The 16,239-nt window shown below is 35.4% G+C and overlaps 1 protein-coding gene across 1 annotated transcript; it reads left to right on the top strand.

Annotated features, from left to right (window-relative positions):
* Window positions 1-116: 116 nt before the first annotated feature.
* On the top strand, window positions 117-15,080 carry LOC591819 (alpha-centractin). The gene is made up of 10 exons (XM_791369.5): window positions 117-248; window positions 5,015-5,079; window positions 5,682-5,796; window positions 6,450-6,536; window positions 6,999-7,123; window positions 7,912-8,128; window positions 8,725-8,817; window positions 9,518-9,754; window positions 10,138-10,178; window positions 11,038-15,080. Exons 1-10 carry the CDS (start codon window positions 204-206, stop codon window positions 11,138-11,140), a joined length of 1,128 nt encoding a protein of 375 aa, XP_796462.2. The 5' UTR covers window positions 117-203; the 3' UTR covers window positions 11,141-15,080.
* The last annotated feature ends 1,159 nt before the right edge of the window (window positions 15,081-16,239 follow it).

The following is a 16,239-nucleotide window of genomic DNA, read 5'->3' as shown; positions in this document are numbered from 1 at the left end:
GAAACAATGAGTACATATTAGCAACTTCAGCTAAAAAGATATAAATATTTAATGGCTAGTTTCAGTCTCTCTTCAGGCAGAATACAATGTTATACGAAATAAAAAATAGCCGATAACTTTGAATAAGAATTGACGTATACACCATCTGTGATGGTTAATTGATCGTTTTCCTGAGTTGGGCGTGTAAAGAAATATCCCTAAATATGTCTTATGATGTGATTGCGAACCAACCAGTCGTCATTGATAATGTAAGTTTTATTCATGGAGATAAAAATTATAAGAGTAAGCTACTAAAATGGTCCATTAAGAGGCCAAAATGCTAATATTGTAAAATATTTGCGGCTTTGGCCTTTGCTCGCTAAATTAGCTGAGCCGACACTGCAGTGTGACTGCACTGTCACTTGTGTTACTGTGTGAAGAGCTGAGCTGTGTCTGTGAAGAGCTGTGTCTGTGAAGAGCTGTGTCTGACTCCGAGTGGGGGCTTTTGAGTTTTGATTGTATTTGTGGTGTGTGGCGATGCGAAAAACGGATTCCTTTCACACTTTGTAGTTGTACAAAGGCTTTCACGTTATGAACGATAAATCTTCGGGAAGACGGAGAACCAGTAAAAAGTAGACCATGAGCTGGGGGTATTTTATTTATAGTCTAATGAGGAATGCGATTTTTGCATTGCAAGCGCGCAGATCGGGAACCCTACACCGGCAGATCACCAAAGAACGTTCACAAAAATGCGGACGATCTTTATTTTTTTATTCTCCGGATTCTGCCCGGAGTTGAAAAATAGCCTGGAAAGAGAATAGTTCCGCACTAACGATACCTTCATGGCCGCCATACTTTATAAGGAATTAGGGTTGGTTGAATTTTAGGCGTTTTTAGGTATCACAAGTGCGTAACTCTTCTCTTTCTTTCCAGGCTCTTTTTTTTTTTACTTTAGAATCTAGGCATAATCCGGAGAATCGCCAATCTCTGCGAAGTGAAAAATGAAAAGATGAGCTATGAATACAATTGCCAATTTTGTACATGTAACTAAATTCTCCTTTTAGTCTTACAATGTCTCCTTTTAGTCTTACAATGTCTTTGAGTGATCTGATAATATAATTAGTTACCGGTACATGTCCAGTTCAAAATTGGTAATTGTACTTTAATTATAGATGGTCTTTTTATTTTTTCAAGTGTACGTGGGTACTAGATAGTAGATTCTATAGTGACAAATTTTCCATTTCATGTTTAGTTCTGTCATTGTAGATTTTCCCAATCTTGGTTATGTGTTTCCTTCTCTTTTACCATCTTACATTCACAGACAACACAAAGTGAATCTAAAAATACATGTCCAATTGATACCAAGACTAATGATGTGTATTTATAGGACTTATTGCAACTTGTAAAAAAAAAAGAAGAGTGATCAATGGTTGGTGATGCAAATGTAAACAGTATTATTTTCTAATTCACGCTTTCAAATGAAAATAAATAATTTTCCATCACGCTTTCACCCACCTGCTGAAGAAAACATATAAAACTCTTTCCAAACACTTAGGGGAGCACTGCTCATCTAGGAGGGCTGCGGACATCTCCGCCATGTTTTTCCCCACTTCATTATGTCATTATGCAAAGTGGGGTCAAAGCTCCATTCATAGCAAGAGAAGGGAAGAAAAAAAATGAAAAGCACACACAAAAAAAAACAAGGACAAGAAATAGTAATAATAAAGACCATAGAGTATTTAAATATCTAAATGGAAGTTGTAAAAATTTGTTAGGAATTCTAAACAGTGTCATCACTAAATGGACTGATAGAGCCAGGAAAGTGAGAGAGGGTGCTTGAAGCTGTCAGATGTTAGACATTATGGACCCATTGTTTGATGCAGAGTTGTATAAGAAGATACACTTAGGCCTAAAAAAAAAAATTGATGACTTGGCGTAACCCGCCCGACCCAATTTTTATCGCCGACCCTACGCTTTTTTATTTTTTTTGATCAGATTGCGATTGCGTAAATATCGATATCGCAGTGGGGAAAACCCAGATGTTTGTTGCTTTCGTTCTGGGCTTTGCCGCGCCGTGTTTGGGCCAGCTCACGCGCCGAGTGCAGCGGGCAGGTACGCCATAGTACCGCTAGGCGATTGTATCCCCAACATGGCGTCCTATGGCGTTCAGTTCACGGGTAAATTTGGTGCTCACTTTGCTCACACAGTGTGTGTGTCCATATATGTGTGTGTGTGTGCGTGGAGTTATTTGAACATATTGTGGTCTACCCCTCTCATCAGATCATCCCCAAGGTCTGAGGACCTATCTACGCCACTGTATGTATGACGGTATGTGTATGAATGGCTAATTTCATGTATGCAAATATAAGCAACAAAAAAACAAAAAAAACAAAAAACAAAAACAAAAAAAATCGCCCTACCTACCCTAATTTTCAGTGACCCGTTACGCCAAGTCATCAATTTTTTTTTTTTAGGCCTTACTGTACTGAATTTAATGATATAAATTATTTCTTCTTTTCTCTTAATTGACCTCATAAATTATTTCATTTACTGTCCCTTACAGCATAATCTGAGCATAAAAAGTGTGTTATGCAATAGGCGCTTGTATGATGTATCCCGTGTGAAATATGGGTTGTTTTACAATCAGGGTACACACTTTGTCTCACTTGGGGTGGAAAAAAAGTTCGTTTGATTCTACTGAATTTTTGTTTGTGTGTTGTATACAAGTTACTGGTAAAGTCTGTAAAATTTCAGGGCTACAAGTGTCAATTTTTTTTCCTCTTCAAGCATATAACATGTCCTGAATGAAAACATTAATCTATCACATCCTTTACAAGGGATGTTGTACACAATGCCATCTCGTCTGTGTTGAGGAATAGGATCCTTGGGGCGTGTTAGTTGTTGACCTAGGGTGGTATCTGATCTGATCCCAATAATTTCAACAGAGACAACGGGATTGATATCCCCGAATTTTGGATGCATACGATACACCGTCATGACACTCCCCGTCCAGCTGGCCCGCACTGAGCCAGCTGGTTGAGCATGCCATTGTTCTCTATTCTTGTTTGTACATGCAAAAGCTGCAAAAGCCGCTTAAGCTGCACTTTTGGATATTATACTCCTCGTGTGTTGACTTCACGCAATGGATCAACATTGTGTCGACTACTGGTTTGACTCTTCTTTCTTGGCGATCACGTCTGATTTCATCAGATTTGACAAACTTGAATGTTCTCTTGGCATCTTGGTACTCCCTCTGTCGTGATTGGTACACTCCCTGACCAACTTCGTTAAGCTTTTCCTGACAGAACTCATAAAACTCCTCAGCTGACCTTATCTGTGGTACACGATGGGTCACAGCAGTGGTGGCCTCCCTCTAATAATGACTGCACCTTGTCCATATGCTGGTGACTTTCCATGTGAACTCTCAAAGTAGTGTCGTTGTACGTCAAGGCCAAGATCTTTCTGGCTGAAGGAGATGTCTGCAAATCTTGTGCTGCATCTGTACTGGGAAGCTGCACAGTCACTAAATTGCAATATGGGGTTAATTCCTGGATATGCCTGTTTGAGATGATCACTGCACAGTTTCAGAAATTTGAAACTTCAATTCAATTCAAAGTTTCTTCTTCTTCTTATTCTTCAAAATAATCTGCCTCCTTCACTGCTGAAGATTCTTGCAGATGTGTGCGAGTGCATGTGTGTGGCGACATGGGGATGTCCAGGTGTGCAGGTGAGACTGCACATAGTGCCAGTAAAAAAATTGCCGGAATTTACTTTCCCCCGGTCTTTAGTTGTCGCTGGAAGGCTTCCACTGATGGAGCCAGGACAACCTCAAGAGGGAGAGCTTTCCACTGTCGACACTCTTCATAAAAACATTTAAAACATACAAATACAGATGGAGTTATAACAAAAACAAGAAAGTGATAACAAATACAATGGCAATTTATAAGAGCATTTGGGATAGGCAGAAAGGAAGGATTCCTTATATGAAAGCCTACCCATAAAACCACACATACAGGAAAACAAGAACAAAAGAACAGAACAAAAAACAAAGAACGTACTAAAACTTACTATCATGCACGATCAGAGTAAACGCATATGCATCGTGCTTGAGATCTGATGTGTTGGCTTTGATACTTTGTCGGATATACATTAATAGCAGGGGTGGATAGTGACTTGTGGCGGAGACCAGTGGTATGATTGTACTTCATCTTGAAGGAAGCAGGTGTAGTTCATGGCAACGCGCAAACTATATGGTTACATCACCATTTACTGCATACACTGTACGTATGGTACACCGTTTGCTAGCTGTTAAATGTTGACTTGTTGCTCTAAAATGACGGAAGAAGTGAAATGTTTCCGATGTGGAATATAAAGCAAATAATCACCTTTTGGTTTCAGGCGATGAATGTATACGCTACCTTTCCTCAGCTTCGCTTCGGAAAGATAGCTACATCCAGATCGCTTCGGAAGTGATAGTTTGTTCCATCTCCTTCACCAACAGTAGTTATTTGCTTACTCTTTTCAAGCAGGAAAAAATTATTCATTCAGTGCATTCTTACTTCAAATGATTACACTGCTTTCGGAGAAGACATTTTTTAACCCATTTTGCACCTCATTTTTGGTGCAAAGTCAAAATTTGTAGATTTGCCAAAATATTACACCCGATTTAGATGTTACATAGACCCGTTGGCTTGAGTTAATTCTGATAGTTGATAATGTTTTTTGGGTACGTATGTCAGATATATGCACAGTATGTTCAAACTTTGCAAAAAATGATATGAGATGTCCAGCGAAAATGCAAAAAAAATGGCATATAATTATATTTTAAAAAGTAGTTGCTTGATTCAAACAATTTCTTCGCTGTTGTAGGTTGATCTAATGGTGACAAATAGTTGACTAAGGAAGATTTTCCTTGACTGTTCATCTTTTTTTTTTAAACGGTCATCGAAGTGACTTTTTCTATTGTGTACCCTGATTGTAAAACAACCCATATGAATGCATAATACTTATTCTCATCATTTTCTTTTAATTGCAGGGCTCTGGTGTTATCAAGGCAGGATTTGCTGGTGACCAAATTCCAAAGTATCACTTTCCAAACTTGTAAGTATTTATGATTTCCTTCAAGTTGTATAGTTTAATATCTCCCCTAGAAATACCTTTTTTTTTTAAAAGAGATTCTATTCTTTTTCATAATTACTCACAGAAATAACAATTGCTCCAGTAATAATCGCTCGGCATTCTATCAATAACCAATTTCCTACTTCAGTTATGGACCAAAGACTATACCTAGCCATAACCCTGACCCTAAACCTACATGTAACCCATGGGAAAGGAAATCCACATTAAACCATATGGAATGTATTCTACTAATTCTACAGTCAAAACAAAAGCAAGGACTTCAGTTTTGTTCAAATAGGTCATGGAGCAAATGTCTGATCACCCATTTGAAATGTTCATAATGGTATCATCATCAGGTGACAATTCTACTCCGTTTAACCTGTCAGTTATTTTGTGTACTTTGTTGTCCATAGACATTGAAAAGTTAATAAACATAAGATGCTATTGTAAACATACAATAATAATAATAATAACAATATTTATAAAGCACAACATATCTATCCATCCCTAGAGATTCTCAAGGCGCATGCAAATAAATAAATAAAGTACTAAAGCCGATGATTTGATGACATTTGTTCTGATAGTGTTGGTCGACCAAAGCATGTACGTGTCATGGCTGGTGCCCTAGAGGGAGACATATTCATAGGTCCAAAGGCCGAGGAACACCGAGGGCTTCTTAGTATCAAATACCCCATGGAGGTAGGTAGCTTACAAAATTTGAACATTGATGAACAAATATTCGTTCAGATTTGCAGACTGCAAAACCATTCACTCTTTGCATCAACCAGCTTGATGTAAAACTCTCAGAAGTTGGATTGTCCAAACGTCTAAGAACAATCATGATAATCTTTTGTCAAGTGTTGTTGTTTTGTTGTGGTTTTTTTTGCAAGTAATTGAAATAAGTGAAAGGTACTTTAATGTTCATTACTTGAAATATATTATGTACATTGTTAGTGAAGTTTTGAAGTAGTTATTTTTCGTAAGCAGAGATTATGCTGTGAATCATCATGTATTGTGGATTATTCAGTATTAGGTCATTGTAATAAAATTGCACAATCTTGCTGACATGTAGGCCTACTGACATGGATTGATGAAAATCACAGGCATTTGATTTATATGATATGCATATTTTTATGAAAATTAAAACAAATTGCCACTAGATTTAACAGCTTATATTCTAACATTTTCCAGAATAATCCATGATAGTGTAGGTCAGGAGAATGATTCACTCATGTAGAAGCATACTTCTACATGTACTGTCCATATAAAAAAAGCTCCCACAATCACAGTATGATTTTTTCTGAAAGTGAATCTCCTTTTACTGTCTTTTTCCTCACATTTCTTCTCCACAGCATGGTATAGTAAAAGATTGGAATGATATGGAGAGGATATGGTCCTACATTTATTCAAAAGATCAACTACAAACATTCTCAGAAGAGGTAAGAGGCTTTATCTCATTTCCTATTTCTGTCTTCATCTATCCTCATCTCATTCACCCTGAGTACCCCCCCCCCCCCCCCCCCCCCCCCCAGCAACAGTGCAGTAACACCTGATACTGTTTTTTCTTAATTGTTTTTCTTCTGGTAGGGCCATGCTTGCTCGATCTAGTTTTTGTCATGCAATGTGGCCTTTCTCAGATACAAGGGAACTTTTACTCATTCTTACATTGTATGCTCCACAAATTTCTCATGTTACATGTGTAAGAAATGTTTTGTTACTTTAGTGATTGTCTTTAGAGAGTCGAAAAAGAGATCACTCTAGATTTTATGTCGTATATGTTTCTCTCTCATCGATCCTCTTCCCCTGTTCCATGTCTTTTTTTTCACTATTTACTTCTTTTTTTTCTACTTATTCTTTATCTTATAGCATGTAATTTTTCTCTGTTGTCTCCTGTAATATAGCATCCAGTATTATTGACGGAGGCGCCTCTAAATCCCAGAAAGAATCGAGAGAAAGCAGCGGAAGTCTTCTTTGAAACATTCAATGTACCAGCTCTTTACATCTCAATGCAAGCCATTCTTAGTTTGTAAGTATCATAATGATTCTTGTACATTACATCAATATTTACAACCGTCTGAAAGGAATTTTATGGTATTAACACTGAACAAGGTTGTTCTGTTAATGGTTCCAATATATGAATTGCATGTGAGGGGTATTCCAAGTATAGATAGTACCAGTAAATTTGCAGCAAATTACATTTTGATTATTCATTCCCTATCCCTATTGTTTATTGCATTTATTTGCTTTGAATGTGTAATGACTTCTATAAACCAAGTCAAGGAAACATTGATAATATCAAATGCATATCATTTTGCAATGGGTTTATTGCAGACCACTTTTTACCTACGAGAAATATAAGGTGGGCACTATCAAACAACAAATGGAATAAGCTATACTGCACATAATATTTTAATCAGAGAGGAAAGCTTCACCTTCTACGATAAAAGTGTGGAAGAAAAGACAAGAATTTTCTCATGTGATGCTCACTTGCCTGATTAAATATAATTGCTTCACATTTGGTATGTTTATTGTTGTGTTTTTTCTTGTAAGTAGTAAATGAAAAAGTTATTTGCAGATATTTCAGCACCATTTGTACCTGCTCCATTACTGGCTCACCATGCTACACAAACATTTATTTTCTTTCTGTTTCTTACACTGACATTGTATTTTATAAGGTGCTTCATTTTGCATATCTCCGAAGAAGAAAAAAAGGGTGATATTTCTAATCTTCAATGAGAAATATTTTCAATAGAGATGAGATGACAATGTTCATTAAATTGAAAATGAATGTAAATTTCTTGTTATTGTTTCCAGATATGCTACAGGTAGAACCACAGGAGTAGTCTTAGATTCAGGAGACGGTGTGACGCACGCCGTCCCGATCTACGAAGGTTTCACGCTTCCGCACTCCATCATGAGAGTAGACCTAGCTGGTAGGGATGTGACGCGCTATCTACGACTACTACTCAGGAAGGAGGGCTTTGACTTCCATACATCAGCTGAGCTAGAAATAGTCAAGTTCATCAAAGAGGTAGGAATTAAAGCATCATTTGTTATCAAAAGATATTGACTGCTTACATGGCATGCATAATGATGATGAGAAAGTACTCTGATTTTGTACATATTACGGATTTAAATACAAATTCTCAAAAGCTGTTTACTTGTCATGAGCTGTGTAGAATGAGAAATGGAAGGCATAAGTAGAAAGAAAACATAATCTTATTAGATCAAGATCAATGATCTAAGTTATTTTACCTCCTTATTTGTTTCCAAGAAATATGGTTTTCAGGAGCTTTTAACTGTTAATGTTTTGCTCTTCATCAACTAAGATTTAAAAGGTTTACATTCGAGAGGGCTCCCTAAATCTGTACAAGGGCTTTAAGAGCAAAGAATATGGGGGCATTCGAGCTGTGATGTTTTGATCTGTATAGTTATATGATTAAGAGAATATAAATTTCAAGGAATTTCATGCTTCCTTGGAAGAGGAAAAGCTAAAGAAAGAATGTATAGTGTGCAATGGGCTTTAGTTTACAAAGTGTAAACTAAGATAAGATGATTGTTGGCAAAGATGAAGAGGCATTACCGACAATATCATTGAAAACTTTAATATTAATGTTTCTCTTGTAGCAATCGTGTTACCTATCAATAAATCCTCAGAAGGATGAGACGTCAGAAGCAGAGAAGACTACATATACCCTACCAGATGGCAGCCACTTAGAGGTTAGAATATGGTTTTCAGTAACAATTATTTTGCAGAAAGTTCAAAGTTCAGAGTGAGCATCACATTTGAATTTCAATTATCTGTATGAGTGGGACAGTAGCCAATGATGCTATCGCCAATTGGTCCCCACTAATTCATATTGCTGTTTTGCTACGATGGAGAGAGAAAAGAAAGGAGAACCATACAAAGGTCATGACATTTCTAATTTGACTTTTCATTGGAAGAAAGAAAAATTAATAAAAACAGACTCTGTTTATGTCCCATCAACTCCACCTATGGTTGTTCATGGTATTCCAAAACTGAGCATTTATAGAGATGGGAGTGGATTTCCAGTCAGGAAAGTTCAATATTGCCAAGAATTTAAAATTATTTAGATTTTGAAGTATACATGTATACTCTCTATAAAAGGCAAAATTATAGAATAAATAAGAAAATTGTGAATGATTTACTGTCAAACTAGACTAGTACGCTAGGAAATGTACAGATATCTATAGTGGTGCAGATTTGCAAATGTTTCACAAAATGACTGAGTCACAATTAACTCAACACCAATTTTTGGCTATCCGGTATTCGCAAAAATTTTTTGCAGTGAAAATTAACGTCCTTCACAATTTTGTGAAAGTTTCATGTCACAACAAATTTCTGGTTTAACAGTATACTGAGCAGTGGGTCAAGAAATAATTTTGGTCTCGTTATCAGGTTGGTCAAGCCAAGTTCCGAGCACCCGAGCTTCTCTTCCGACCCGACCTGATAGGTGAAGAATGTGAAGGTCTACACGAGGTCTTGACCTTTGCCATCGACAAGTCCGACATGGATCTCAGGAGAACGCTCTTCTCAAACATTGTCCTGTCTGGTGGATCAACGCTCTTCAAAGGGTTTGGTGATCGGCTACTCAGCGAGGTCAAAAACCTTGCCCCCAAGGATGTCAAAATTAGGGTGAGTGTTTGATGTTTCCCTTGGAGATGTGCCAATGCTAAACAGTGTACATATCAGTTTGCTATCAATTTGAGTGTTATGTTTGTTTGGAATCCTCATCAGTACAAAATAAATATTTCAGCTTAGGAATAGGAGAAGAAGAAAAATCTACTTGCAACGAGGGACCATCTGTTTGGAGCTAGAACGCCATTTAACCATTTACTTAACACAGATTTAATGAAACGTATTTTGACAATGAGCAGTTATAAGATGACAATTGAAAATGTATGATTTATATCTGTGATGAATTATCTCACATGGTTAGATAATCAGTACGCATATATTGTTTTAGTGTTAGTTATTTTAACATTTTAAAAATGTGTTTCTGGTTTTAATTTTAACAGATTTCAGCTCCCCAAGAGAGGTTATACTCAACATGGATAGGGTGAGTATATGTTATTTCTGGGCCCCGTCTTATAAAGAGTTGATATCAATCCCAACTTTATATATGCAATTGCAGCAATAAGAGATAGGAGAATGCAAACTTCCCATTGATTGGAGGGCTTGCGATTGATTTAAAAAAATCACAACTCTTTATAAGATGGGGACGTGGTCAACTATTAATTAGCCCTCTGATTTTAACATAAAAATTGAAAAAAATATGTATTCTATAATAAAATACTTCTTCTCTAGTTTAGTTTCGATTCTGTTTTTTGTTTTAACTTTTTGTTCACATGATTATTGAGAGGAAAGTAGAGTTTATATCTTTGTTTATAAAAATCCATTTAATAGTTGATAAAAGAATGTAAAGCCCATAGAGCATTATGAATTATTATGCGCTACATAAGCACTTTCTGTTATTATTTGATTTGATTTGATTTGCAGAGAAGAAGAAGAAAGGGGAGAGAAGGAGCGTTGGTAATAATACAATAAATCCAATACATCTGCTAATTGAATGCAGGTTCTTTCATGGATGGATAAACAATGCTAGGTCATGGACAATGACACATCATTGTTGAATGTATTATTAAACTGAATGGTCTCTTTTATTTTAATGAATCCCTTTTAATTGTCATTGTCTTTTCAAACATCATGTATTAGTTAGAAGCAAGTAGAGATAAAATCAGAAATCAACCAAGTATCTCCACAATAAGGCCAGCTCTTTTTAAATTCATCACATTTAATTTTGTTAAAAGCATATAAAACTAGAAATCAACTAAGTATCTCCAATAAGGCAAATCCCTCTTTAAATTCATCACATTTAATTTTTCTCCCGTTGCATCCACTTCTCATGTATATTACAGAGGCTCCATCTTAGCTTCCCTGGATACGTTCAAGAAGATGTGGGTCTCTAAGAAAGAGTACGACGATGAAGGAGTGCGAGCCATCCATCGGAAAACATTCTAGCGGAGAGCTCCAATTGTGTAATATTATTACCGAGTAACTTTAAACAGTAAAAAATAAGATACTTAATTAATCAGCTGTACAGTTCTTGATTATTAATTATGAAAACCATTGTATATGAATGCAGGGTGTGACAAACTATGGCTATTGTTGTAGATAAAGGCTGTAAGATCCATTATTTGTGTAGACAATGTGTCTGCAGTCAGACCGTAGCATTCTGCGCTAGATATTTTGAACAAGAGACAACTTCATTACTGAAGCTACTCACTACTATCAGGAAGACATTTACAAAAGAGGCTTACTTGTTCATAAAGAGTTTGTTAAGTCCCTGTCTCAAATTTAAGAAATGCAAAAATGAACAGTGAGTGATTAACGGGGAATACATCAGGCGTTTGTTCATTCTCTCTTGATCAGCATTCCAAGGAATACACAATTTTGAATATTGCTGTATAGAAAGTCATTTCACAAATTAGTTCTTGTAGATTTGCCTCTGAGTAGTACATGTAGTTCCAAGCTAGTCTAGTTTCCGGGGCGGTAGTTTGTCACGCCCTGCGCTTGGATGCCTATGATAATTAGCCTACCGGTATACAGTTATACAGAGCTTTCTATTCGATGTGAATCTCTTTGTCCACTTCTCCTAGACTTGCAGAGGGAAAATGTGCTCCAGGCAAGAAGGGTCAGACCAAAACCATCCACAACTTAATGATCTTTTAGGTTTTGGTTGGGAAAAATAAAATGGCTGTTAAGCAGTTCATTATGTAGAGCAGATACTAAATCATATTACAAGATTTGGTTTAGAAATGTCTCGATATATTCTAAGGGCAAATAATCTTACAAAGTTCATGCTGTCTTTGATGATTTATTTGTTCATTTGATATGCTTTACGAAACAATGAAGGAAATTCTTCAGTGGTGCCATCGACGCTTTGGCTGGCAGAAATGTAAAATAAACCATTCTGTAATGATGCAATTTTAGTATAGAAATCAAGTATGCAAAACATTCCATACTTTATCAGAGATGTAAATTATGAATAGGAAGACTGTTAATGAATATTGTGATCAAACTAGCAGATCTGCTGCACTGATAAGCCAAGCAAAAAGCTTGTAGACGAGCATGCTTTACTTCAGAGTTTTATGTTAAACTGCTCTCTAATAAATAAAAAACAATTAAAATGCTAAAGAGAAAAATGTGCTATAAACTTCTTGCCCTGTTCTTAAATTTTGACGACCTTTTACAAAAAAGCCAGGAGCATATTTTCCTCTGTATGTACAGTAAGTACCCCAGTAGTTGTATACCTGCTACCCTTGTATGTAGTGCTGTAACGTGTGCGTTGTGCAGTGTTCTCGTCTGTATGAAATTAAATCTCCATCTCACCAATTATCAATGGTGTTCCGTAGATACCATTGGAAGATATGAATATATCTTTGTCTGTCATGATGTAATCACATTATTCTGCAATGACACAATCTTTTATTTTCATGGAAGATTATATATGTCACCGATCATGTGGTTTCATTGCTAAATTACTCAACATGTTCATCTTAATCCCTTCACTAATGTGGGGTATAATTCCTGCACGAGCGTGTTATTGTTTTACTTTCACTTTAGAATATCAAATACCAGGTATATTCTCCCTTTGAAACATGCCATCATTTGAGCTGCAGTGAAACAATTTGATTGGCCTGTGTGGGACTGCCTGTTTTACCAGCTGTCAACAATTACCTATTTTTACAAAAAGCGGCTATTATTCGCAATTGGACGATATATACTCATGAATATATACATTTTTGTTTAGGCATGTCTACGGTGAAAGTTATTCAAGTAATAGATTTAACCCCCAATTTTACCTTAAAAACAAAGAATTAAAATGGTAATATGAATCTTACACATTCATTTTGTTACAATTGTATGTGTAAAGCTAGCAAGATGGAAGGGTTGAATGCATTAACCCCTACAGACTGGTATATAACTCTCTCAGCATGTCTCCTTTTTGTTTGATACGAAAGATTAGGAACATGATGTGACAAGCCATTCCTAATTGTGCAAAAATTGATACAATATGCAATTAGTTCCACTTTTGCACCATCATACGATTTCATTCTTTTTTAAACACAAAACCTTTACAAAATATTGCTAGCATGCATTCAAGTGTAAACGCTGGAAACAAAAGTCTTTTTTGTGTTTCTCTATTTAGTTGAAGACCCTATGCTGCATACATGTACATGTAGTTTCGCTTTCAATATTGCAGAGCTCATATTGAAATTATTGGGACGACCAACATGAATTCAAGCATAACTTATGAGCCACGATTTATGGCAAAAAAAGTAGATGGATTGGTAGAACAAGCTTCTCAATTTAGCATAAAGAATAGGATTTGTCAACTCTCTCCTAATGATTACCATAATACACTCTAGTTCGAAACATAATGTGTCTATTTGCAGTATGATGCAATACATGTTTCCTTCTTTGCTTTTTCTAAATTTATATGTTTGTATGTGCATTTGGCTTCCAGCCATATCCCAACATTAATTAGTATTAGATTGAGAAAAAAAATAGCACATAGCTACAAATAATAGCACATCAGCAAGTGACAATATTATTTGTATTGGCACAACAGTGATTGATGAAGATCCTTATGCTCCGACACATCTATGTTCTGGCATGTATGGGGTATATTTATGAGGAAGTGATATCTTGAAATGTTTTTTTCCACACGTATAGCCTTTGTTGCATAATTCAAATCTAGAACAGGTGTTTTTTATTTGAAAATCTGAATGTAGTCAATATTTATGGCTAGTCCGCATGTTATATTCAACATTATTTACTTTTAATTTATTACTTATTGTAAATATTCTTTAAACTTATTACTGTTTTTTTGCTTTGATATTTTTTATATATCAAATCATAAATTATTTGATTTTTGAATTATATTTCATTTGAAGAATGAACATGCCACTGATAATTTCATAGATGTACAGGAGTAACCAAAATCTCTTTTTAAGGTCAGTTCTTTTTTTAATGTTTTGTTTTTCTTCTGTTTTGGGGAATCAAGGTATGATTATTGGATTTGTGATTATAAATAATATCACTGTCTTATTTCATGAGTTTTGCATTTTTGTTTGTGTGTTTCATGCTAGGAATCAAACACAGTTAACTGAATTATTCATACCCTTACCTAGATTTTTAATTTATCTTGATATATGTTTCTTGATTACGTTACATATTAAACCTGGCATCTGAAAGTATTCAATAAATACCCTAATTCAACCAATCCATAATTCTTGAGTTATGAAAACAAAAACAAAAAACATTTAATTTACAAGGGGTATGAACAATTTAGTTAATGTATCTCAACAAATTACCGGTAATTGATTGTTTAGTTGGATATTGTATCATGCAAAGGAAATCGGTCAGTAACCACATAAATATGAAGATGCATTCTGTCCAGTGACCATCATTTATCTATCAGTTTGTGCAATTGTTAAGAAAAGCGTATACCTTTTTAAGGGAGTGTATCGTAAAAATATATTTGAAAAAACATGCTCAGTTTTCGTCTTATCACCACTTGGTAGAGGAAATATATTACCAACTCTTCTCCACTTTACCTCTTAAGAGCACCCATGAAAAGAATCCCTCTGTTTTTCAAATGTATTACAACCAATTACCTATCGAGCATATGTTGATGGGTGTTTAGGATAGTCTCGCCTTCCTGGTTTTACCTCCGTTTTTAGTAAGATATCCTCTTTGACAGATACCTTATTTTAGGATCTTGGAGATACATGTATGTGGCTGTTTAAACATAGTTATTTCCACTTGATATACATAGATGGCATGTTTAGCATAGATCCCCTTGTAGAAAATGCATCTCTGCTGAAAAGAAAAATATTACTGATACTTCTGCAATTCTATGTAGTGTAAATAAAGAAGTAATTGTGACTCTAAACAATGGTCTTATATTTTTGTTGTTTCATGTGTGTAATATAAGTCTAATGTCATTTTATCAAGAAGTAAGGCAATGATGAGTCAGTTAAAATTGGACATATTTTATGTAAATCACCACATAAATTAGGAGTTACAGTATATGTCTGTTATCTGGCAAAAAAAGATAGTCAGATATTATAAAAGTTCAAGACTACATTTTAGGCTCGATCAGATATGACTTTTTTTTTTAATGACGCTACGTGTAATACCGTACACTTGTGGCAACTTTTTTGTGGTAGTTTATCCCACACTATCTGAACAAGCTTTTACGTAATGATTCATTTAAAATGAACCCCTTTGACCACGATTCCCTACCCCCAGACACCTACTGACAGTAGGGAGATACATTGTATATTATTTAGAATGGGGCAGTGGCAGTACATTCAGTTGTATGGGATCAGTACTTTCATGGTAAATGTCTTGGGGCTCATTCTGATATGACATGGTAAACTCGCACCCCCACCCCTAAAATAAATTCTTGTTTTAAAACTGCCACAAAGGTCCTAAATGTATAACATCATTATAAAAAACATTTAAAAAACACTATTCATCACCTCATATCTGAATGTGGCTTTACTAGGATATGAGGTATGATAGTCACATTGCCCAATTAAGAAATACAGAGACAATCATTTGTGTTTCAAAAAAATCTTTAATTGTGACATTATTGTGATCTTTTACAAGAATATAGCTTCTTTGAAGCACCTTCACTGCACAATAGAGCTAAAACGAACAGAATATTCAAATACATGTACAATTACCAAAACGATTAACATGTACAGTACACTCCACATCATAATTGAAATGAAAACAAAATAGAACACCCAAAACAAATAACAAACAAACAAGCAAACAAAACAAAACTTACAGAATGTCCGGTGAGAGCTAATAATGCATTAAACTCGTATTGTTTGATGGACAATCCAGCCCTTGTAATGAGTTCACTACAATAGAAGCAGAAAAATCAGAAAAACCAAATGGTGAAAATTTGATATAAATCAGACCTACAGTATGAGTTATAAATGCTTGAAATATGAGATCACTACAATTTGGGCAATTTTGTCAGTTCATTGTGATATAGTTATGGATAACTCTACCTGTTGTGTACAAAAATATCACTA

Source organism: Strongylocentrotus purpuratus, unplaced genomic scaffold (genome assembly GCF_000002235.5).
Source record: "Strongylocentrotus purpuratus isolate Spur 01 unplaced genomic scaffold, Spur_5.0 spur5_scaffold_15, whole genome shotgun sequence".
Taxonomy (NCBI): domain Eukaryota; kingdom Metazoa; phylum Echinodermata; class Echinoidea; order Camarodonta; family Strongylocentrotidae; genus Strongylocentrotus; species Strongylocentrotus purpuratus.
This window is presented reverse-complemented; position numbering and strand designations above follow the sequence as displayed.